Raw genomic sequence first — 26,121 nt, 5'->3', positions numbered from 1 at the left:
TGTAAAGTCAAGGAACCTTCGCTGGTTTTTCTAATAGAATATATCTTGGAAAGATTAACCCAAAGAAAATGTCCAGAAGGAAAACCCACATACACACGAGGGGCTGTGAAAAAATAAATAACTTGTATTGAACACACGCACTTACAAATTTGTGCAAACCATTTTATCATTGATTACGAACAAAAACAAATCATAATGTTTTCAATAAGACAATAATACAACTTAAACATAGTGTTGTAGAGAGAAATTCTAAAATTGAACATATAACAAGAAAAAAGCAAAAGAATATTTAGAATGTGCAAGTAATCTGGCACATATCTATGCTAATCGACAACTTGTACTCTTTATGAATATTTGCGTGGAAACAAATTCCTGGGTCTTTCCAGTGGTCTTGGAACTATCTATCTGGCTGGGTTGATTCCTAATGTTTAGATGTCTGTTCTGGAAAGTTATATTGGGACAAAATGATCCCAACTGGTTATGTACTAGATGATTCCAACTGGTTATGTGGCTGGGACAAAATGATCCCAACTGGTTATGTACCAGATGATTCCGACTGGTTATGTGCCAACGTCGCAGGGGGTATATTGGTGGGGGTTCCACAACAAAGTGTAACAATCAATATGCAGTATTGTCTCACTGGACCACATTAAGTTGGTACATAAGTCCCCCTTGCTTGGAAAATGACGTTTCGGCGGTCATGGCATCCATCTTGTAACCAAATTAGAGGGACGTGGATGCCACCTTCTTCAGGGCGGTTGGGTGACCCCACAGAAACCTTGTGGACACACTCTTAGTCGTGCTGGCTCTCCGGACTGGGCGTAGCAGGATGCAGGACTGGTTGCAATGCTTATACGGCGGGGGGGGGGGAAACACTGGCAACCCCTCTTGTCTGAAGTGTGCTGATCACATTCCAGAGATAGTGCTCTGAGTGTGGATATTCGTTTGTAAATCCATGCGTTCCTCTGTGTTGAAGAACCAAAGGTGCGGGAGGCTCAAGTAGTATGTAGCCGTCCTTCGTCTTCGTTTCTGGGTTTGTTCTGCACCGTGTACGGAGTCTGATCCCTGTTGTCTGCCTGCTGCCGAAAGACGTGCATTTCCCCAACACCTCTTTAACACTCCTACAAGACCTCCGGGTGTAATTTGTGTAGGCGGTCGGGGGTGTAATGCCACCTAAAAATTAATTTGTACCAGCATTCTCCAAATTGGGATGCCTTCAGTAACTTCCGGCCCTGCTTCCATAGCCTTTCTCACTCCTCCCAAGTTATTTCCTTCCTGATAGTTTTCTCCCATTTCTCCATATACGCCCTTGCTGCTCTGGGGGTTGCTTTATCCAGTATCCCATATAGATTCGAGATGTGGCCCTTTCCCTTATCCTTTGTCAAGAGACATTTCTAGAATGTTGTGAGTTGGCGGGTCGCCGCCCCCTTGGTTTCTGGGTTCAGGACCCAATGTCTGATTTGACAGTCCTGGAACTGTCCTGTTCTCCCACCTCAAAACAAACTTTACATTAAACAAATGACCTGATCGTCTGATCCTGGAATATGGCCCATATGCTCCGGCAATCCCCCTGCCACCTGGAAAACGCTGCTTGTTCCGTTATTGGCAAGAAGGCTGGATTGCGCAGAATTGGTGTGAATGGGGACAGGAATGTCGTGACGCCATATTTCTTGGTCAATACGTCCCAGTTTACCGACAGCTGCTTTTTTTTTATAGTGCTTGCGTAAATCCGTTTGGGCCTGTCCTGCCTCTCCAGCCATAAGACCTCGCAAAGTTCCTGTCTCACTACTGCCCGGTCCATATCCACCCACAGTCTCTCCCTTCCGTCGGCACCCTACTCCCTTATCAGCCTAATCTGGTCCGCCTCATAATATAATTGAAATTTGGGGAGTGCAAGCTCCCCCCACACCCCTTCTCGGGCCATCAACTGGGCTGGATTTATCCTCGGCCTCTTGCCCTCCCAAATAAATCTTCCAGTCTGCTTCCTTAGTTCCCTGAAGAAGCTACTCGGGACAGGCACTGGCAGGTCCCGATAAAGGTAGAGTAGTCTGGGGAGAGTTACCATAATTACTGCCGCTAGTCGACCCAACCTGAAAATCCTAAGTGTTTTCCATTTGTGAAGATCTGCTGCAATGGAGGCCAGCTGCGTACCACCCCCAAGAGTTGCAGTGTTATGTATATCCCCAGATATTTAATCCCCTTCGGGCTCCAGGCGAAGGGCGCCGACTCCCTCGGGGGTGCCACCTCCCTACCCCCCATCGCCAGATTTAGAATCTCCAACTTTTATTAATCTATAATCCTGAGGCCACCCCAAACTCTGCGAGAATCTTCCTGCATGTCCCTAATGAATCCTTCGGATGAGTAAGGTTGAGGAGCATGTCGTCGGCGAATTCTGCGTCCTTGTGCTGTATTCCCCCAAATTGGATCGCATGTACCTTGTCCGATTCCCGCAAGAGGGGCTCTAGATATATCATGTAAAGTAGATGCGAAAGGGGGCACCCCTGCATAGTGCCCCTAGTCAGATTGAAACTGATGGAGGGGGTCCTGTTAATGAGGAGCCTCGCTGTGGGTGGAATTGTAATTCGCCTGCACCCTACTGAAAAAGTTTGTTCCCAATCCCATTTTCCCCATCACTCTGAACAGAAATGGCCATGCCACACTGTCGAATGCCTTCTCGGCGTCAAGGGAAAGGAGTACCACCAGTGTCGATGTTTTGTGGACTTTTTCAATCAAATGGGCTATCCCTCTTATATAATCGAATGTTTGGCATCCCTGGCCAAACCGCGCCTGTTCCGGGTCTATGAATTTTAGAAGAAGGCCCTGTAATCGATTAGCCAGAATATTTGAGTACATTTGTGTGTCTACGTTGATTAACACTATTTGTTGGTCGATACGAGCCGCACTTACAAGGGTCTTTTTTTCGGTTTGGGAATAAGGGTAATTTTAGCCTCCTCCATTGATGCCGAGAGGCGCCCCCCCATTCCCCTACGGAAATGATTGAACAAGCTTGTCATGTGGGGCGCCAGGGGGCCCGTGAAGGCCTTGTAGATGGCTGCCGTATACCCATCTGGGCCTAGCGGTTTGAGAGGTAGATCCTTAATTACATTTCGGACTTCCTCTTCGGTTATGTCCTTCCCTAGCTGTTTCCTCTCCCAATGACCGCAAATGTAACTTTGCCAGGAAGCTCTCCTGCTCTTGTGTAGACAGAGCTTCCGTCTAATACAACTCCCCATAAGACTGCGCAAAGCATTCCTAGATATCTCTCGTGACAGTGAAGCAACAGCCAGTGTCATCTACTCGCACTGTCACTGTCTTCTTGGCCACCTCCCCTCTCAACAACCTAGCTAAGAGCTTATCTGCCTTATTTCCCTTGGCGTAAAATCTCTGATGTTATCATGGCCCTGTGTACCTTTTTGGTTCTCGGGATGCTCAGCTGACCCGATACTCAGCTGACCCACAGCCTGCCTATGTACCCTCATATTTTCTTTACTGCGCATGTTCAGCAGCTAACGCCTTGCTTCCTCCACCTCTGCCTCCAGCTGGGTTTCTAGCCGTTTCATCTGCATATCTCGTCTTGCCTTGGCCGCTATGAACTCTCCCCCAAGAGTCACTTTGAACACGTCCCAATGGGTCGCCAGCTCTGTGTCGAGCTCCTTATTTTCCTCAAAAAAAGGTTATCTTACTCTCCATGTCCCGTCTCAGGACCACGTCCCTTAATTCTGACGGCATTCTCCAGATCCCCCTGCCTCTGCCTGCTAGTCGCATCGCCATCGTTAGTACCTCATGATCCGCAATGCCCTGGGGTCCCACCTCTGTGACTTCCCCTACGAGTGACGCTAACACCCAAATGTAGTCGATCTGAGAATGCAGCCCGTGTGCATAGGAGTAGAAGACAAAGCCCTCCCTCTCGCCATACAGCACCCTCCACGTGTCCTTAAGGCTTAGAGCTTCGAAGCAATGATGCAGCAAGTTGGATGCTATTTCTCTCTTAACCCCACCCCTTCCTCCTGCCAACCTATCTTGTGTTCCGGACCAGACCAGGTTGATGTCCCCCATTAGAATTATATGACCTCTTGCTACCTCCTCCGTGACGCCCAGGAAATCCTTGAGGAAGGACTCCTGACCCTGGTTGGGCGCATACAGCGAGGCAACCGTACATGCCTCACCGTTCTACTCGATCTCCCCACTTTGTCCGCCTTAGAGTCTGTTACCTGAATGTCGACCCCCGTCTCTGATGGCCAACACCACCCCCGCGATTTGTTTGGAGCAGCTGACTGGTATATTCGGGAGAAGCCCCTTAATCGGAGCCTTAGTTGGTCCTGCCAGAGGAGGTGTGTCTCCTGGGGCACCAACATAACGGGGGTTGTTTTCCTTGTGAATAATTCCATCTTTTTTCTTTTCAGGGGGGAATTCAGTCCCCGTACATTATGCCCACCTGAATGCTACCACTTCCCTCTCCCTCGCCCTTTACTATGGTGACACAGCTCCCTCTCCCTGGCCTCCCCTAGTCCATCTAGGCCCTACCCCTCCCCGAAGATGTAAATACTTGGACACTCCCACCTTCCCTGCATGTCCCCTCCCCCCTCAATACCCTCTATGCACCCGTCAACCCTAACCACTGGTGCTCCCCCCCTCCTCTTAACCGACACCTTGTCCCATTCCCCAACTTTGAGATCCGCCCCCTTCCTCATTTCCCCTATCCCTCCCTCCGGCCTTTCCCCCTAAGGGATCCCCACAGCGCTAGCGTCCACTTGAAGTCCAAGATGGAGCTATCTCCGCCGCTCTCAGTGCCCAATTTCAGACCCTTGTAAGTCCACCACCCTTGTTCACACCAAACTGCTTTACTTGGCCTTTAAATTGCCTCCTCAGTTCATCCCCCCCCTCCTCCCTGTGCCCCCTCAAGTCACAGTTGTGGGCCCCTTGGAGTTGGAGGGGGCCTACACCTTTCTTTTTCTCCAGCCGTCCCCCATCCCCACGGCCGTGGTCTCAGGCGATGCTCTGACTGTGCAGGGGGCACCTCCTGTCCGCTTTGATCTGGTTCCCACTGCAAAAGGTCCATCCCTTCCTGCACGGATGTTCGCCTCTGTGTGCCCTCCCATTCAAAGACCAATCCGAAGGGGAAGGTCCATTTGTATATACTTTTCTGGGTCAGTTCCCTTAGCACCAGACCCATTTGTCCTATCTTCAGAAGCGTGGACCCCGCCAAGTCCTGGAATAACCGGATTGAAGGACCCTTGTACGTCAGGGGCTCTTTAGGCCTTGCTGCATGTAACACTGCCTCTTTCTGAGAGTACTCCGTTAAGGCGGCCAGCACATCTATGGGCCTCCCCCCTGGTCCATTCCTGCCCGTTCTGTGAATCCGGTCCAACTTTATCTCATCTGGGGTGACGTTCCCCAGGATGTCTGCAAATATGACTTGGACCTGGGCATTCAGATTTTATCTGCCACTGATTTGGGCAGATTCTTAATTCTTCTGTGATTCTGCACGACCTGTTCTCCATATCCTCTACCTGTAATTCGAGATTCCTGGCGGCAGTGTTCAAAAGCTCTATGGCTTCGCTATTCCCTGTGGTTTCCGACTCATGTCCTACAGGCCTCTATCTCTCCAGCTGGTCTGTCCTGTCTCCCAGGTGACCCACTTCTTGCCTTATTTCCTCCATTGCTGCATTGAAATCCGACCTCATTAATTGGAACTGTTCTTGGAACGTTTTCGTGAGCGTTGTCTGCAGGGACATTAGGTCATTATGCAAGTCTTGCTTTAGAAGGGGTTTGGGTGATGTCCGTATGTTTTTCCCTTCTTCCCCCTCCATTTTGGCGACGGTCTTGCCTGTGACACTCTTATCCGTGGGCTTCCAGATAGTTGGCAGTCTGCCCGTCAGACCCCCCCACCCCCGTGCCTGCTTTGCTTCTCTTGCCTTGCCCTTTGACATCCGCCCCTAACCCTGCAGCGACTATCCCCACTCAGAGCTTGCACCGCACTCTTCACATTCTTTCCTTATTTGCACCCTCATGTTTGTCCCTGTGGTGTGCCCTGGTGCCAACGTCCTTTCTTGGCCCTCAAAGTGGCCAGTGCAATCTGCCCACCCCAGCCCCTCCAAATTATCCTCCGTCCTTCCGCAGGGCTGGGGCCTAGCTTGGCGCAATGTAGTCTGCCGTAGGAGCCGCCCGCTTGACTCCCCCACCAGTTCTGTCTCCTCATAGGATGCTTTGCTACCCTGACCCGAGGGTGGGCAAGGGGAACTGAACCTGGTCGGAGCCCCAGCCTCCTGCTTTTCAAATGGCCCCTCGGGGCCCTGCCTCTTCCCAGCTGCCTCCTGTCCCTCTGTGTCCCCCACCCGCAACCCGGTCTCACCTCCAAATTTACCCGCAACGGCGCCTCCTTGCAGTCTCTTAGCTCCGGGCCTCTCTCTCGATGTCAACTTTTATCCATAGACTACACTGCTGCTCTGTGCCCTAGCTCTGTGTCTAATGTCGGGGCGCTGTCTCGTTGCTCTCTGCTCCACTCCTCCCGGAGCTCCGCTTCATTGCTCAGGCTGCAGTGTCCTTGTCCCTGGTTCTCCCGCACTTTTCATGCTCCTCCAGGAGGCGGGATAGCCCCACTCTTTCTGTTGGCCTTATTTGCCAACCCCACGCGACGGGGCCCACCACTTTGCTATGTCCCTCCAAGTCCCTGGGATGACTCTTCCTACCAGGGGAGGTTAGGTGGCTTGCTGAGCCCAGTGGCGCCTGAACCACACTCCAGGGATGCGGGCTCGGCCTCCTCCCTGCTCTGCACTTCGCTGCTGGGAGACCAGGGTACACTCCCGGCTAGGTCTCTACAATAGGCCTGCCCCTCCACGTCCAGGGTGCTGATTGCTGCTGCTGGGGTTTTTCCACCTCCAAATAATGCCTGCCGGTGCCCCGGCAGGTTCCGCCGTCATGAGGATGGAGAAACAGCCCCAGGGGTGGTGATGGTTGCCTATTTCTCCTCCGAGCTGATAGAGCGGCTGTCGGCATGTGTACTGGGTGCTGGCAGCCATCTTCGAATTGTAAGTGGCCTTTTGACTACCACTCTGCAAAGAAGAGATACTCCTCTGATGTATTCTTTATATTCTTGGTTAGAGTGTTGGTAAGTGGCTTTAGGATTGCCACTGTAGTGAGGAAACACTTCTCTGTGGTACTCTGTCTTCCAACTTGGCTCAGTGGTCTTATGCCTGCTACTGTAGTGAGGAAACCTGCATCTGATGCAATTTTCAGCTTCTGTTGGGTCAGTGGGCTTATGACTGCCACTGTTGCAAGGAAGTTCTCTGGATGTTTAATTCAATATTGCTAGGGTCCACGACCCGTTTCTGGTGGTCATTGGGCTTATTGCTGCCACTAAGATGAGGAGGCTCTCCTCGGATGCCCGCTCCACTCTTCCCAATAGTTTGTTACTACTGGGCCAGTGGAGAGCCACTCGAGCCTGCCTCTCTTCCACCCCTGCGTCCCCTCTGGGTCTCTCGTACCTCCCGTTACCTTCTTTGGGACTTTGATATGCCACAGGGGCTTCCTGGGACTGGGGTCAGTCTCTCCAGATCTTCAGGCTTCTCTCCCCTGCTTCCGCAGCGCCTCCCCGCTCTGCTGTGCTGCTCGGTTCTCTTGTCCTGGCTCAAACTCAGGTCCGCTCCAGCTAGACCCATGGAGAACTCCCTCAGCGTTCGCCGGTGTCCTCCGCTCTCCTATTCCTCCGGTCTGCTGACAGGATTTGAAACACCCACTCTTATGGTTTCCACACTGGATGGTATCCACACCTGTTACCTCTCCCAGCTGCGCTTGACAACTTCTTTAGTCCATCGTCCCTTTTTATACATTGTTGCCAGTCCCTCCCTGATGGATTGTCAAAGTCCTTTGTTTCTTTTGAAACCTTGCTCTTTATGCCGCCTCAGGGCCACCTCGTACCAATATTAGCAGAGTCAATAATCTTCATGTCTTCTGTGCTCCTCTTTGTCACAGTACTTTCTATTCTGGCTGTATCCCATGTCCTACAGTAATACATTGGTTTACTTTCAAGGAAGTGGTTTGAAATGGAGGGGAGGGGGTAGGGGGGCTAAGGAATGTTGGGTTGTTATGTACAATGGCTACACCCCAGGTGGTCGTCCTTATCCCCAGAAGCGGAGTCCCCTCCCATGAGGCCTTCCCACATTAAATCACCCCTAGGGGACTATTGGGTAGCAGCCGCACCTCCCTAGCCTCATGGGAAAGGGCTCACCCTAGGAACAAGTGATGACACCTGGTGTATCGTCACACTGCACTCTAATCGTGGTATCTCTCAGCACCAGCTAATTGAGCCGCCATTGTTGCCTCTCCCTATCTAACACTGTTTCCAGCTGTATACACAAGCCTACTGCAGACAGGTCCGAAAGCAAGACACCAATCTCCACTAGGAATACCATCGGGACCAGTGCAGTCGAAGCCATCACCATTTAGATTATAGAAAATCGCCTGTGGACCACGGAATTGTGTGTATAATCCCTCTCCCCTGGTCTACAAACTGCCAAGTTTCAATCGGACCAAAATCTCAAAGCAGCTTCGCTAGCGCATGTAGATTTCTATTGTCACTAGTTGTCGGTGAGAGTGTCTTGTCAAATGGCAGGTTCATCACGCAATTAAAATCTCCAATGACAATATGACCCTCGCACAATTCCTGCAGTTTTTGTAACGCACTCAAATATTGATTCTGATGTTCTTTAGGCACACAGGATGCCACTAATGTGAAAAGGAGTAGAAATCTCCTTTGTGGATCCCTCCCTCTAAGCAGAGTGCTTAGAAAGGGTAACCTCTTTACTGATCACAATTGCCACTCCTCTCCATACCCGCCTACTTCCCCCACCACCGCTGGAAGCAAAATATTGTTTGTGGTTTGATTTACATCTCGGGCATATCTCCTCTTTCTGTAAGAGATGTTTCCTGTAGAAACGCCACTGCGGTTTGTAACTCAACTACCCTCCTTAGGATACAACGCATCTTGGAGGGGCAATTCAGACCCCTAACGTTAAGAGTTGCCAAGCCCAATTCGGCCATTCCCTTGGTCCGGTATCTTCCCAAGTAACATTGTCAGAACTGCTGAGAACCCTTCATGAACATCGCTACCTTGTATCCCACATATTTTGCGAACCTAATACTGAACTGTATTGCGGAAAAAAACGTGCACCCCCCTTGCAAACCCCCAACAGAACACCCATGTAAGACCTGTACATTGGGACTTAACAGACATCCCAGGCATCTTAGGGGATGGATCCTTGCACCTCCTCACCTCTTTTTCTACTTTCAACAGCAAAGTACCATATCTCTTCCCCTCAGCAGCCTCCAGGTTCCTGTGCAAGGGCGGGTCATAAACAAAAGACAGAACATTTTAAATACAGCACATTACTTTCTCGCTTTTAGATTCTCATCTACCACCACCCGCTACCCTCTCTTGGCTGAATAATTTCCCTGAAAACCAGGAACCAGTTCCTCGAGGAGCGATCTTCCCCTGCCCCCCTCACCACCTCTAGGATAGGGGAGATCCCCCTCCTCCAACCAGTTCCCCTGGGCTGTCACTTGGGTCGCCTCTCTTTCTCCCCCTCAGAGGCTTTTTCTGCAGGTGGGTCCTCAGCCACCCACACCAGCAGTTACGACACTTCCGTCTTCCTTGACGATACTATGTTTTTCCCTGGTATTCGAATTTCAGGCTGCATGGAAATGACGATTTATATCGAATTCCCTTATCCCGGAGCCAGCTCGACACCAGTCGCAGATTCCTACGTTTTTTTAGTGTCGCTTGGACAGGTCTTGGAACACAGATATATGAGAGTCCCGGAACCGGATTGCCCTTGCTTCCTAGCCACTGTTCTGATTCTGTCTTTAAGATGATATAAATGGGCCTGTGTTAGGACATCTGGAAGCAGATCTTTCCTTTGCTTGTATGACGGGTAAACGCAATGTGTTCTGTCAAGCACAATCACTTCCTTTTCTGGTGCTGAAAGCATCCGATTAAAAAGAGCCTGTACGTAGTCGGGTAGATCCTTATCAGATATCTGGGTGAAGAGTCCTCGCAGCCTAATATTATTTCACCTTGATCTATTTTCGGCGTCTTCCTGCTTAGACAGGAGTATTTCAATTTGTTGCTACAGGCATATAACTCAGCCAATTTTGCTTGCTCGTGGCCCTCATCACAGAGGGTTGTTTATGCTTCTAGCCTCTTCTGTGCTGCCAAAATATGTTTATCCGACTCTGTAATGGAATGAGCTAAGTGCACAGTGTTACCTTTATAAAAATAAATTCATCTTCAGCAGCATCATTTATAGATGCAATTTCATCGTTTGGGTATCATCCGATTGCAACTGGACCTGGACCACCCCCTGTAACTGATTTCGTTTTTGAGCTCTCCTAACCCAGGATCATGGTCTTTGTTATGTGAGGGGTCATAAATGTGAGGCTCTGTAAAGAGTTTTTCAACTTTAGCCATTTTATTAAATAAAAAGGTTGGATAAACGCTTCACTATCCCTACCCTGATTTCCCTGCCTAAAATAAACTTAAGAAAATACTCTCACACTTGTACATTCAATGAAGCAATAAGGACATGTATGGCAGTTTAATTCATTCTCTCTCTCTCTCTATATATATATATATATATATATATATATATTTGAATGCACAATATCATCAATTGGTCTTCTCAGAACCTGGTTGAATTCCCCATCTCCAGATCTGAGCAAGGTTCTGTTTCAGAAGAAACACAGAAATCCTTGTTTGCCACCAAACACACTGTTCCAACACAGTTCTTAAGGATCTGAACTTGATAACGAAAGTTTTGTTGTGTCAATAATGTACAAAAAGCAATTAGTATGTTTCAACTGCTGGAGTAAGAACAGTTTCACATTTGTCTTCTCAAAGTCAATAACAACAATTGTCTTTTGTCGGGATGATTTGCCACAACCTTGGTTTCTGCAGAAGTGTAACTCCACAACAGGTTTGCACAATTCTTCTTTAAATGTCAAAATGTAACATGAGTTGTCTATGTAAGAGCCACAGTTCAGCACTTTTATCAACTACTACCTAGTTTATTCCTGTTTTAAAGCAACAACTTCTTGCCAAATGGGTATACTCGTCTGCCCGTCTAATGCTTCACCAAAAGAAAAGAAAGTAAAACCTTTGCTGGTTTCGTATAGTTTGGTATTCAAAATCATAGTCACTGCTGCTTTCTCTCACACGCAAGTGAAACTGCCTTCCGGCGTCACGTGCAAGCTGTGAACTCACGAGTAAGTCATTGGATCACGCTCTGATTGGTGTTCACAGGTCTTCTGTGCTTGTGGCTACTCGCGGTCGGCGGACAGCCTCTTCTGGTTTTCATCTACTCATGCCACTGAGAAATGGAGCTTCCTCTGCTCCGGAGAGGGTTCGGTGCAACCCAGCCACCGGGAACCCTTGCTACTGCTGCTTCCCTCTGTGCAACCTCTGCACAACAAAACTTCACTGGCCAAGCGTCTTTTCCTTGCGCTTTCCACCCGCGGTGTGATCTCTGCCACAGGGAGAGCTCGGGCACAGACTCTCCCGGACCCGCCACCGCTTCAGGTGTTCTAGTGGTCCCGACGTCTTCTCTCACCTCCAGCTTAGCTCTCAGCTGCATACATGGCCTGCGCCGCTTTCTCTTCTTCTGCTGCTCTTCTCACTGCCTGCACCCGAGTTTTTTATGTAAGTCTCTCAGTCTGCCTCATGTGTAGGTTATCTACGCTAATTAGCTGACTGCTCTCACAGCAGTGTTCCTCTGCTTCCCTCTTCCTCTTCCCAGTACTGGGGGAATTATGGGACTTGAAGTCCCTGCCAACAAAGTTCGTTTTTCTACTCTTTCTGCTTTGCAATACACCATTAAAAGACTAGAGTTTTGGGGGAAGTTAAACCAAGGAATTCCCCCTTCCTCCTGACCTGTTTTCTCAATGTAATTCTTCTGCAGCACACCACCCCCAGGTTTGGAATCAGGAAGCGTCTACCTTCCCCTGGCCACATGAGGAAGGTCTCATGCCGAGGTTTCATGGTGGGGGGTGGTAATCGCTACTGTTTCATCAGTTACCCAAGAGGGGACCCTTCTGCTTTGTTGACTCTTTTGCCAATTGCTGGCTGCAGATTGAAGTATCCTCTCTAATTATTATATCGAAGTCCCGGATTCAGCTCGGCCGGTGACCATAGGCTCCCACGCCTTGCATGCGGTTAAGTCCAAAGCCAAGATTCCCCTCACACGCTCTCAGCGGGGGCAGGGGTAGAAGGCCAATAGCATTGTGGGTCGCTTAGCCAGGCTTCAATCCAGTCTGAGGTTAGGAGCCTCACCCCTAACTCTGAATTGTCGACCAGCCACTCCTTCTACAGATCAACCCCTTCCTCACTGCTGGGCATACTACTGCCTGCCTGGGAGCTCCAATCCTTCCAATAATGCTCTGGCAGAAGCATGCTCTTTTGACTGAAGGCTGAGCCCAGGCAACAAGCTGAAAGTAAAGTTCTGTCTCTCACAGCACAAACCGAATCAGTCCATGCCTCCTAGGCGCCCCTTCAAGCACCTCCGGAGCTCCAGCCCCTTTCAGCCACTCTTCTGCATCCACCTCAATGATCGATCCAGCCTTGCTCCCCACCGCCTCTAACCTGAGAGGGTCGGGAGCCACAACGGTGAGCCAGACCAGCTGCCCCACTACCCTCAATGCAAGGGCCTCATCTTCTTCGGCTCGCTGCCGCAGAAACAACTGCCCGCCTCGCCAGTCCCCTGGCAACCGCTAGGGCAGCCGCTAGAGCTGACAAGGTATGCTCCAGCATCCACAATCCAGGGTGCTGCCTTCACCATTAACCAGCACTCCAACCTGGCCAGGGCGGGCCACTGGTGGTTCTCAGGCTGACACAGTGGGCCAGAGAGTGCAGCTCCGGTGGTGTCCAATCATAATTTCGAAAACATAATTTCGAAAGTCAAAAAAGTCGAATCAAAAATGTCGAAAAAAAAGTCGAATTGTTTTTTTTTTCGATATTTTTTTTGGGCTCTAGTTTCTGTGAAAAAAATAGGTAAAAATAAAAAAAAAGGGGGGTTGGGGGGGGAACCCCCCCATTTCGAAAAAAAAACGTCATTAAAAAAAAATTCGACGTTTTTTTTTCGACTTTTTGACTTTCGAATATTTTGTATTCGAAATTATGTCTATGAACCAGCTCCGGTTGCCATCTTGGACTCTGTCTCTGCGGGGCTCACGCTACAAAAGGTACCGAACAGAGCCTCATCCGAGGAAATCCTTTGATCTGTGCGGAGCCTTTGGTCATCCCCCACAGTAAGGGGGAGGGGGAATTGGATGCTTTCATTGCATTAGAGGTGAACAATTCCTGACTCCAGAGGGGTAGCAATGGGGTGACATATGTCCCACTCTAAAGAGCCACACTGCTGGTTTCTCCCCATCCCCTCCCCCCACTGATTTACACTGTGTAATTGGACGGAGAGTTGGTTCCCAGCTACCTGCAATGACTACAGCAACCAGAATCCCCTGAAGCCATATTTGGTAGTAACAAGTAACACCTGAACAGACTGCCTCCCTGATGAGTGCAAGAGGCATGAAAGCGCTTGGAGGAGAAGATCACCTGGACTATGAAAGGTTACTGAACTGGGAACCAGAGTGCGCCACCCCTCTTTTGAAATATATATTCACTCAATCTCCAGAAGCGTGCTGCGAGGTAAACCCCGTCACACTAGATGAGATTCAAAAATGCATGTGCACTTGTAGAAAGTGCTTGGTACAATGTATTCTTAGTGCAAAATTCATGACATACCATAGAAGATTTGCAATTACAAGCACAATGAAAGAAGAACAGGTAGATTGGCACCACTCATCCACACAGGTGAAAAACGCCCCATGTTCCGTCCATTACAAGGACTTCCATCAGGCTGTAGTAAAACAGTTAAACAATGCTGTTTACTCGTACACCATAACGCTCCAATTGTCACTCCCCTCTCCTCCAAGTCATGTGATTATCATAGAGTCCCACATGATTCATAATCCGCCATCTTGGAATGGTGTAAATAAACTATTTCATATATAAACCCAATAGTACCCACTTACCAGCGTGAGTTTCCGGTAGCTCGTATAACATGAAATATGATCAGGATTGAGAGGTATGACAAATGGATAAACCTGGTACAATAAAATTATAACGGAAGCTTCAATTCGCGAGTGCAATATCTCCATCTAATGTTAGTCTATTATGCGAGATATAATATCCTTGCACAACCGGCCTCACTCGCACAGAGTGTAAACAACTCATTAGGTAGCCGCACATGTGCCCTCTTATAAAGTGCTAACAGTAACATGCATTACAGTTTAAACACGTTCCAGATGAAATGCCTGTGCATAATGTTCTAACCAAGCATTCTAAATAATAGCAAAATCAATGTATGACTGAAAAGACAAAACAAAGCCTCCTCTAAAATGTGACATTAAAATGGGCATCCTGTTGCAAAGATGAATAATAGAAATATATATTCTATGTTTTTTGCTAGTGCAGTAAAGGCTTTCCTATATGTAGGGTGAAGTATAAATGCATATCTTGGTAAAAGTGGAAAAGGTGCATGTAAATACCAGTGTCAGATTGCCAAATAGGGCAAATATGTGTTTGGTCCATACGCTAAGTTCAAAATCAGGTTAGAGACCTAAATGCATCAATATACAAAGTTTATCTAATGACAAACGCAGCCTATAAAGTGCAGGTGCTGTATTACTTGAGAAATGGAAAGTGCAAGTGCATTGGTGTAAGACCTAAGAGCATTAGTATGCAAAATTGTTCTAGCAGCAAGCATGGCCTATAAAATGCAAATGCATAAGACGCATGAATATAATAAATACTGCTATGTCACACATCCGTTCTATATATAGTGGTTCAGTAACATGCGAGATGTGTCCACCATCTCTGCTATCTGAGCTTCAAATTCAGACCGAGGTTGGCCCGCTTTTGAAGCATGACAAGAACAGATGGTAAAGTGCCTGTGCATTTCACTCAAATAATAGCGCTATCAGATGTAGTGTTGGACTCACAATTGCTTAATAAATGTCATATCAGAAATTGTGGAGACAACGGAATGTCTGTTATAGAACAAGAGTGCTAAAAAAAGACATCACTTCCAAATAGATAACTTGGAGACATCTACAGTCAATAAATATATCTGATGAAACATATTAATCAGTTCAAAAACACACTTCTCGTAATCTACATTCAACCCAAAAGGTTTTAAGGTGTTCAATTTACATATCAATTTCGCTGCCAACTGACATCATTTTAGTTCTCTGTTCCCCTTTCGTTCATGCTCTGGCATGTGTGCAAGGCCCAAAAATGTTATACACGAGACATTGCTTTTGTGCTTGTCTATGAAATGTTGTGTTAGATAATAACTTGTATCTGCATTTTTTTTAATCGCTCAATAATGTTGCAGCATGCGCAACCTAAGTGGTCCAATGGTGGACCCAATGTATCGTAGACATATAATAACATTGACCACAAATCTTGCCAAACATGTGATTTTTGTGCTTGAACATCACAGTTTCCCTTCTTGTATTTCAAACACGTCTTTGTCTATGAAATCACACATTTTCCATTTTTGACATCTGTAAAAGCCAGTTGTGTGGTGCACACTGGAGAGCCAATTTTTTGTAATTTGTCAGTATCTGTTGAGCTAGGGGATAATATGTTCTATAATCAATTCAATTTCAAAACTTTATCCGAATTAGTCTTTTAGCATAAACATCACACTATCCGTTAGTACATTAAAATTTGCAAGAGGGATCAATCAAGTGCAATAGATTTCCTTTTTAAAACACAGGGTGAATAAAATATGAATGAGTGCACAAAAGCCCATGCAAAAGAAAAAATAAGAACCACATACAATAGGAAAAAGAAGAAGAATACAAGGTAAAACCACATCTTTAGAAAAAAAGATTTTAACCTCAAGAGGAGAGCAAAGCTCGCAGCCTCAGCGATATTCTACAATTATGGTAACATGTTACCCATCAACTTGTTTATTAAAAGCCATGCACGATGAACATACCTAACTGAAGTAAATAGAACCTTCCATTCCGGCCTATTGGTAAAAAGCTGTATTGCGTCCCTTGAGCTTCTTATCCCCCCCTATCACCTAAAAGGGGACTTAAATACCTTTGCCTGAGCTCAAGTAAAATTGAACATATCGGCGTAAATAAGTTTTCATCGGATTGTTTGCAAAGTGGGAATACCCCAGAATTGTGTGGTGACCATTCACGAGTATACCAAGCGGTATACAGGAAACCCAATCTAAAGCGGACATATTGGGAGCACTCATAGGGGGGGATGGATTCCATGTAAAAAGCAATATGTTCTATAATGTCGGAGCTCTGGAGAAAGTGACCTGTGGAAATTTGCCCAAGATTTTCTGTAGATCTCTGTCACTGGTTAGTATATGCCACAATTTAGTTAGTATGGCACCAACGTTGTTTGCTTAATGAGTAAAACCATTGATGAATCTAATATTGTCTCCTCCAGGTTTGTGTGGAAACTTAAAGGTCAACACTCTATTTTTCTCTTTGGCTTTGTTGAAAGAGTTGTCTAAAGCGAAACAGTGATGGCCTCTGTTTAAAATGCGAACTCCAATTTCCTTAGCTTCCTTCTGGTAATCAAGGTCTCTGGTACTAATCCGCTTGGCTCTCAGTAATTCCCCATAAGGGATCTCTCAAGTGATGGCATTTGGCATGTAGAGTCGTGTTTGAGCTGGTGTTTTTTCTATAGAGAGTAAAAATGAACTCCTCATCTATCACCTGAAAAGTAATGTCTAGTTGACAATTGGAGTAGACGGCCTTAAATGCATATTGTTCTTATTCAGAATATCTACATAAGTAAGATGTTTTTCTTTGGCATCATCCCAAATTATGAATTATCCAGCGTTACCAGCCCACTAAATGATTAGTAAATGCTTCCAAGTCTTCCCTTCATGCCATATTTTGATCCCACTACCCTATGTACAAATTTTCGTATCTTGGAGCCATGCACGAGCCTATCGCTGTGCCCTGTATTTGCCTGTATAAGGCGTTATCATATAGAAAATAGTTATGCTCCAGGAAAATTGTAACATGTTTAGAAACATATCATTGTGCTGTCGAGAACTAATAGATCTAGATTCGAGAAAGTAACGACAGGCCTGAAAACCATGCAAGAACCCGTCTCTCTCTCTACAGTATCTCTCTTATCTTGCTTAATATCACCACATCCTGGATAAAACCTACAAAAACGCAGCACCGTAAAGAAATAGTATAGAAATGAGTAATCTTTAAATCTAAAAAACAAGATGCTTACAGCGCATGTCCCTAATGAGCAAGCCTTCTGAGAAACCTAGTCTGTGCTGGTCCACCATGTAGGCGCACAGGAAAGTTCCAGTGAGTCCAGACCTGTGCTTGCGAAATGCCTGAATGAAGTACATCTCGCATTGATGGGAGCAGTTGAGCGGATATTCGTGTCTAGTTGAAAACGTGTATTGGACTGGGTCCAAAAAGGATTCCCGTTAAGAGGGGATGGTGGGTTGTGAAGTTTCAATAATAGGCTACCTGCGAGCGGATCAGGCGCTGGCGTCAAGGCAATCTGACCTTTTTTCTAACTAATAGATCTGCCCCTGCAGGCAACCTACCATAGAGGAATATTTACTCCAGTTTGAGAAGCAGATGGAAGATAATCCTTCAATTTCAAATAAGAATTCTATATAATCTAATGGTATCTCTCCTGATGAACCATAGATAACACTGTGGGGAAACACGTGTTGAGAGATGATTGTTTTAGAGAAGACTGAACGAAGTCTGTGTAATCCATGTGAATATCAAACTAAAAGGAAGGATATTGTATGAAAAATAATACAATATAAAAAATGACAAATGGAATACATTTGATTCTAAACACCTAAACACGGCATATATGTGGTTATTAAAATTATCATTGTTATAATTGAACACTGAGAGCGCACAGTTTAAGGTACCAAACGAACAGAAATACCTGCGAGCACGTATTCACTTAAACCGCACTAGACCACCGCCAGGCATGACGGTTTCAACAGGGCTTGGTTTTTCTAAAGAAAAAAATAATTAAAAAAAATATATATTTTTCATTGTTTGCATTTAATGTGAAGTAACATACCTGTGAACCATATTTTCAATGATTACCTAATTGGGCCAAACTAATTCTAGTTACACTGCTCTGTAGTTGCAAAGACCGCAGCTTACATGCCAGCTTTCCACGAGCTTTAGTGACTGAGAGACTGCAATGTACCATTTGCAAAGAGACCTGGCCCTGACCGGTTACACCGGATAAGGCCACTTGTGATTTGTGCTCCTTGGAAGTGTCATTAAAACTGCATGCTTTCCTTTCTCAGTGTAGATAATGGCCAAATTTAAGCAAGCACGTCGTATAGTGAAATGCAAAACAAAACTACAAACCAGAAAGAAAAGGGTCACAAGAGGGAGATTCCAAACTTCCAGACCGAAAAGGTAAGGAAACGCTTATTCTCACTGTGTAAGTACCTTGGTTATCAGATCTGATGGTAGAAGAGTCTGTTTGGAATATGTTATGTTGATATTAAACTCATAGTGGCACACTTTTCTAACACACAGAGCTTCCTAACGCATGTAGATAAGTTATACATTTCAGTGTTCAGTCCTTGAAGTTGAATGGGCACAGCAGCTGGTCAGTGGGCAGGAAGTTGTGATTAGCTGGAAGGGACGAAATAATATACGATTAAGTCTTAAAGGCAGGGGGAAAAATTCTGGTTGCGAGCTATTACCCAGCAAAAAAAGTGACTTGCCACTTAAATTCCATACATACAGATAGCACACGGTTTCTTACTCGCCAAGAGTCAATTAACACTAGGTAATGGCTAGTGGCAAGTGCACATTTTACGGCCTGTTAAAGGCATGGAGAAAAAAATGCCAGATGTATTAATTGGATTCGACATACATTTTGTAATCTAGTATTGTGAAAGGGACCTGCCCTTTTGGAGGTAAATTATACCTACTGACACCTCTTTTGGATGGTCCACAAATTGGCAAAACCCAACCACCCTGAGAGAACAGGTCATTGGAAGCAAATCTGGGGAGAGGGTAGGACAGCTGGGCACTCGTTACCCTACCCCCTTAGAAAATCAACTCTCATGACCGCTCTGTCTCCGCTTTTGCCCACCGACAAACCCTACTCTGGTATAGTAGAGGGTTACAAAACCTGATCACTTGAGAGCACAGGACCACACTGATGTTGGAAAAGGGTACAATTCAAGACACCCCTTGCAACCCTTGCTTAATAAACTTACTCTTGAAGGACATCCACATGTAGGCAATGGTAATCACTCCCCCCTACTCCTGTTTTTCGGCACCAAGATGCAGTTCAAATGGTGAATATTGCACTTTATAGACATAACTTCTCTGCAAAGTAACGGTACCAGTAAACATTCTTCCCTTTCCTTAACTGATCATGCACTTCAAAACTGTACATGGGCCGGCCTCCTTTGGCCCTGCGCCCACACCACCTGCGAGGCAGTAAGAAACCTTGGGATAATTTTTGACTCCACTCTCTCCTTCTTCTGTCACATTTCAGACGTCTCTAAAAAGTCTATCAGCTACACCTCCTCAGAGGTACTCTACCTTTTCTCACTGGTTTTCTCTAGGCTGGACTATTGCAACAGCTCTTCCTCAACCTCCCTTCTTCTGCCCTGCGCCCTCTGCAACTCATCCAGAACAGAACCGCAAGACTTATCCTTGACCTCAAGCCCAGGGACCGCATCTCTCTGGCGCTGAAATCCCTTCACTGGCTCCCCGTGGCTGCAATGATCAAGTTCAAAACCCTTTGCATTGTCCACAAGGCTTTCTGGGGCTTGGGACCTACCTACCTGCAGCAATGCCTACCTAAATACTGTCCCTCACAAGCCCTCTGCTCTTCTTCCTCCAACCTTGTGCAAGTGAGCCGGTTCTACAAGCAGAGATTTGGAGGGAGATCCTTATCCTCAGCAGGTGCCTCCCTCTGGAATAGCCTCCCTGCCGCCCTCCGTCTGGAGCCTGATCTTCTTAAGTTCCAGAAACTCCTCAAAAACTTCCTCTTCTCCTCTTCCTTCTCTCTCTCTACCTGGCCAACCTAGCTCTCTGCTCTTTCCCGCTCTCCCTCCTCTTCCCTACAGCTTTCTGACTGGCCGCCTGGTTTTTAGTCTCAGAGGTCCCAGGCCCCCCGCCAGTCGTCTTTTGCACTTGCCTCAGGGCCCTACACCCCACCCACACTCGCTGCACTTGAGAAATAACCAAAGAGAGTGTCTCTCTGTTTCTACCCCAGTCTCCACCGAAAAGGTGCACTTGGACCTCCTCCCTGTGACCATCTGTGCACTTGCACGATCCGTATGCACCTTGCCTGAAGATAGTCTGTCTGTCCTCTGCATAATCGCTGTCGGGCCTATTTGGTGTATCTGAACTGTTATATGTACTTTACGCACTTACTCTGCCTGGGCAGACTATTATTGTCTCAGAATTTCAAGGGCTCTGAGGGACTGTTTTTTCCCCTCATGTTCCCACCCTCCTTGAACCCTTTGAAACACTTGCCTGTGTATAGGCGCTTTATAAATAAACAATACCATACCATACCATACAATGGGACCATTTTTTTGTGTTTATATTTTCCCTACCCCGCTCTTCAGGGAATTCCTAGGTGTGCCTTGAGTAACTCTGTCCCGGTTCTACCACCACTCTGGGCCCATTGTAAACTGCCGTCCTATTACTTGAACTCTTGTAAAGTGTTCTGTTGCTCTCAAGCTAGGTTTGCTCTATATAAAACAAATATAAAAAAGTACAAATATGTGGAAAAAGTGATAGGGCTCTGAGATGAGACCTGAAGGAGAGTGTTCATGCCAGAACCAACAATGAAGGCCGACTGGGGCCAACCGGAGTAGTGCTTTAATAATCACTTTTCATTATTTAAACTATTTTGTAGAAACAGTCAACCATCTCCAACTTAATATAGTTGCGTTGCCAACCTAACTGGGGACCATCCTGCTAAACCGACGTTCAGAGGGGGTAATCCAAGCACTCTTATTAATTGACTGACTATAATTTTTAATAAGCTAGAAACTAGCACCCCGGGATTTCACTAGAAGTAACTTGGAGGGTGGAAAGTTATCACATTCCCGTTACACTTTTTCTGGTAATCTATATAATGCCCTGTGTCGGACAAATTCCAACTGTGCTAGTGCCACCAGGAAAGGTATAAATTGGGCAAAGTTTACAACTAAATGATGGCATCTACCATTTTACAAGCAGTTCTTCCGAATTAGAGATTCAGTTTAGAGGTCATTTTAAACTCCAGTGAAATTGAGAATCTCTGCCAGGCACTTTCAACCACACTTTATCTTCTTTATCCCCTTGCTTCAGTTAAGAAGCCTACTCGCTCCTGTAATGCATGGTACAACCAAGAGTGCTGTCTAGCGAAGCAGGAACTTCTCAATGAGATCAAGAAGACTAATTCAGAGAGGCCTTTTGCAACGCTCAGAGCAAACTATAAAAACCATCAGCTGTTCCTTTGACGGGGTGTCTCTGTCCTTCCAGTTTTGGGCCAAGGCTAATCTCCCCGCTCTCAGCATTGATTCTTCTAGTTTCAGGAGTCTGACCTCACCATTTTTAATGTCTAGGGTGCCCAGCAAGCTCTGGATGGGGTCCTGGTCTGGGGAAATTCCTCCTGGGTCTTTGAACTTCAGCCCAATATATTCTCACCTTTTGGAAATTCCCACCACATGTGGTTCCGCAACCCCACCTGGCCACATTCCCTAGGACAAAGAGGGGAGGGTTGCAGGAACATATTAGACACTCTCAGGGGGGTAAGTGCCAGCAGTGAAGTAACTTAAAGTTGTGTTCTATCGCTGAAGTGTATACATTTTCCGAGAACATCGATTTGTATATGGTTTTCCAAGTGGTGTCTGGGTTTTCCCCTCCTGTTATTTCCTCCCAGAACTGCTTGAATCTCTGTCTACCATCAAACTCTGCGGTTAACAGCACTTTGTATTACCTGGACAGTATGCCTTTCCTCCACGGGACTTCACTGTTTTCTTTTTTCAAAGGGTGTGAGGGGACGCAAGATCTCCGGGAACCATTTGGGGTCAGACATGAGGCCTTTTGAGCGCAGATATTCAAACACATTCAAGGAGCTTTTTCCCAGGATTTCGCAAAGGGGTTCAATTCAATGAAGGATCCACCCAGGAAGAATTGGCCAGCTCTTTCCAGACCCCTGTCGGACCACGTTTGCATCAAGCGCTAGTCCCTGCGACCCAAGGGTTTAAACTGAGCTCAATGGGGATGGCCAGGACGAGGGGAGTATGTTAGCTTTGTTTTTTTTTTCTCCATAGAAGCCACAGCCTAAGCTTGGGTGAGTCTTGACTTGGCCCGGAATCACTCTTTTCTGGGACCACAAATGGTCCCCAACTTTTCTTTTTTTGGGTGGGTGCATTCATCCTCCAGGTAGGTCCAATACATGCCTTGGTCATCTCTCAGATGCTCCATTAGGACTCGTAGTTGGGCTGCTTTGTACTAAAGCCAGAAGTCTGGGAAGCCAAACCCGCCCTGGTCTCTAGGGAGAGTTAAGGTTTGTGTATCCAATTCTCGGTCGTTTGCCCTGCCATACAAACTTGACAACCATGGACTTTAGTTTATCAAAGCAGGATTGTGGAAGGGGTATGGGAAGCACACTAAACCGGTAGAGCAGGCGTGGGAGGCCATTCATTTTCACCGTCACCATACGTCCGAACCAGGGGGGCCCACCGTGCCAGGTCCAATCTTATTGTTTCCATTGGTGGGGGGCAGGGGGGTTCACTTCCTTAACTCGTGACAGGTCTTTGGGCAGATGAACTCCAAGGTATGGTGTGGCAGAGTTTTTTTTGGCCTCTCATACCACAAAGGCGGTGGGGTCATCTTCACCTATGGGCATGGCATTCGATTTGGGGATATTTATGTTCAGGCCTGAGAACCCACCGAATGTGCTAATCTGGTTGAGGAGCTCGGGGAGGGCTGATTCCACATTGGTTAGGTAACAGAGAATATTGTCGGCAAACGGGGAGTGCTTGAATTCAGTTGCCCCACACCGTATCCCTGTGATCTTCGGGTTCTCTCTAATTGCAGTAGCCAGGGGCTCCATGGATAGGGCATAAAGCAGAGGGGAAATGGGGCAACTCTGCCCCGTTCTTCTAGAGAGGTGGAGGAGATCGTGCTTCCACTCTTGCTTCTATGGGGCCATTGTAGAGGGCCACGATACAGTGCCTAAACCTCTCACGCAAGCACATATTTTGAAGGACTTTACCCATATAACCCCACTCAACTCGGTCAAATGCTTTCTCTGAGTCTATGGAAACCAGATGGGCCCTTGTTTGCTGGCGTTGGGCCTCATGCATCAGTTTATCATCTTCTGCACATTATCTGTGCCTTGACGGCCCTGGATGAACCCGACCTGATCTCCATGCACAAGGGAAGCCTTGTTTAGTAGGGAGATGGGTCGGTAGGACTGGCACTGGGATGGATATTTCCCCTTCTTTGGGATGTCTACGATGAGGGCCGAGAGCATAGACCTTGGGAGGGTGCCCGATACCATTGCCTTGTTAAATAGTTTGGCCATAAAGCGGGCTAACATAGATCGAAACCGTTCGTAAAAATAGACTGTGAAGCCAACCTCCCCCGCGGTCGTGCCTCCCTTCATACTAGCTATGGTTGCAAAGATCTCCTGTTCAGATATGGGCACTTCCAAAGTTGCCGTTTTGTCTGGCGGAAGCCTGGGGATTGGCAGGGCTTCTAAGAACCAATTTACGTGGGTTCCGTCACCTGCATACTCAGACCTGTAGAGGTTTTCGTAGTAAACTGTAAACTCTTCCGCGATGTGGGCATCTTCCCGTAGTAGTCAGCCCAAGATTTCATCCGCCCTCTCCCTTCTTTCCATATATTTCTGTTTGAGGAAGGCCAGCTTCCGCTCTGTTTGGCCAGCTAATAGGGCTTTAAGTTTGCCTCTATAATCCTGAAGTTTTCTCAGGTCCCCTGGGAACATTTGAGATTTGAACTTCCCACCCGGTTGCAGGGCTTCAGTTTTTTCCCCTTAGTGCGTTCTCCTCTGCTACTTTTTCCTCTTGTCCTCCTGGCCCCCATTCCTACCAACACTCCTCGCAGCGTGGTTTTAAAAGCTTCCCAGACTCCCTGGATCCCCACCTCGCCATTGTCGTTCATGTCAAAGTAATCCCTGATCGCTTTCAGTACTCCCAGAGCTCGTTCAATGTCCCTCAGCAGCAGATCGTTACAAGACCACCTGGTTTCCAGTTTATGTGGTGGGAATTCCTGTATTCCAAGCTTCACTAGGTCGTGTTTGGACCATGGGATGGAGTCTGTCGAGGCTTCTTGAACTCCACTCCGGCGGGGGGCGTCTACAAGGACATAGCCAATTCTTGAGAAAAAATCGTGCATCTTAGAGTAGTAGGTGAAAGAGGGGGGGGTCCCTGCCTCGTACCCGGATATAGGAGTCCACCACTCCCAGTTCTTTGTTGATTTGCTGGAAGCGGGCGGCTCTCCTAAGCTGTGGATGTGGTACTGTGTGTTGGGCTGGTTTTTTCCTATCGAGGACGGGGTGTAGGACCATATTAAACTCGCCCCCTATTATCAGGGCCCCTTCCACAAACCCCTGGATCTTGCTCCCTATTGATTCCCAGTGCTGCTCCTGGCCCTCGTTGGGGCAATATATGGAGACCATAGTTAGTGTGTGACCTCTCACTTCTCCTTTCACTATCACAAAGAGGCCATTAGGGTCCCTCAGAAGGGCTTTGGGGACGAAGTTGAGTTTGTTAGCAACTACCACCGCTACCCCTTCTTTTTCTTGGTTAAGCAGGAAGCGTGGAACACCTCCCCTATGGATTTCACCTTCAGGGATGGTTCTCTCCCTCTCTGCCAGTGAGTCTCTTGAAGGAACATCATATCTAACCTCAGGCGATTGAATTTCGCACGTGGTCAGTGATCTTTTATGGGGGGGACTTAAGACCTTTTACATTGATAGAACCCACAACCACATTGCCTATTGTTCTAACCGTTTGGGCATGTTGGCTTTTCCATTGAACACTGTGCAGTTACTCTGCAGTGCCTGACATCGGGTGTTGTAGGCCTTGTACCGGCTCATGTTATGAATCCTAACTCCTGGTGAATGATCTGGAATTAGTTTAACATGTAAACCCTGAAAACCCCCATAAAAGAACTAACCCCCAACCCACACCCCCTCTCTCCCCTCTGGCGCCTGGGTTCCATGCGACATTGACAATGTCACTGGGTCAGACCACCGTCTACTCTGCCACCTAAGGGCTATCAAGCTCAGATTAACGCCTCTGAGCCCCCGCCCCACCACCACTCCTAACTCTTCAGATGCTCTACTCGCTGCTCACCTCCCAAAACAGCTAACCACCACAAAAACACTGCGACAGGTAACATCAGAACCGGGAATTAAGTTTCTGATTAGTTACATCTTGAGCCCTCAACATTCCCCAGTGTAATCAACTGCTTCTCCAAAACCAGCTTCCGTGTGGGGAGTGGAGTCCCGAGTTCCCCCAGGGTGCAATGCTGGGTATATCCCCTCTCCCCTCTCGAGATGGTTAGTGAAAGAGGGCCACCCATCATGGTTGCGGGGGATGAGGGGGGGGGGGTCAGGGTTCAGTTTCTTGAATTTGCAGTGACCTTTCTCTCTCGACATCGGTCTACAAAGCCTCTTGCCGTCACTGCGCCACCTTGTGAGCCCCCCCTTGGGTTTCAGAGATGGTCGTTAGAGCAGCGTCCCCGAGGAGTGCCTGCGATACTCTACCTATGTCCTCTTCTAACACAAGGTGGTATTTGTACCCATCGAGTTCGAATGAGGGAGAGAGAAGGGGAAGCCCCATCTGTCGCAGACTCCTTTTGGAGTTCAGTCATTTAGTCAGCGGAGCGCAGAGTCTCCTTCTGGATAGGTTAAGTGCTGAGAGATCCTTGAAATACAGTGATCTACGAGGCTTCCCAATCCACCAGGCCCTTCTTGCTTGCCATGTCCAAAAATGTGTTTTTTTCCATGTAATAGGGGAACTTGGCCAA

The 26,121-nt window shown here is 47.2% G+C and overlaps 1 protein-coding gene across 2 annotated transcripts in view; it reads left to right on the top strand.

Moving 5' to 3' along the window:
- The window catches only part of PRR11 (proline rich 11), a 231,101-nt gene that overhangs the window by 18,144 nt on the left and 186,836 nt on the right, over positions 1–26,121 (top strand). For both annotated transcript variants that reach the window (XM_069615149.1, XM_069615150.1), the window contains exon 2: positions 18,396–18,510. In XM_069615149.1, the coding sequence (XP_069471250.1) occupies positions 18,404–18,510 (107 nt within the window). In that variant the 5' untranslated portion in view covers positions 18,396–18,403. The remainder of the gene's footprint in view (positions 1–18,395; positions 18,511–26,121) is intronic.

Source organism: Ambystoma mexicanum, chromosome 9 (genome assembly GCF_040938575.1).
Source record: "Ambystoma mexicanum isolate Mex_15411 chromosome 9, UKY_AmexF1_1, whole genome shotgun sequence".
Lineage (NCBI taxonomy): Eukaryota > Metazoa > Chordata > Amphibia > Caudata > Ambystomatidae > Ambystoma > Ambystoma mexicanum.
Note: the sequence above shows the minus strand (reverse complement) of the source record. Positions and strands in the feature narration are given on the sequence as shown.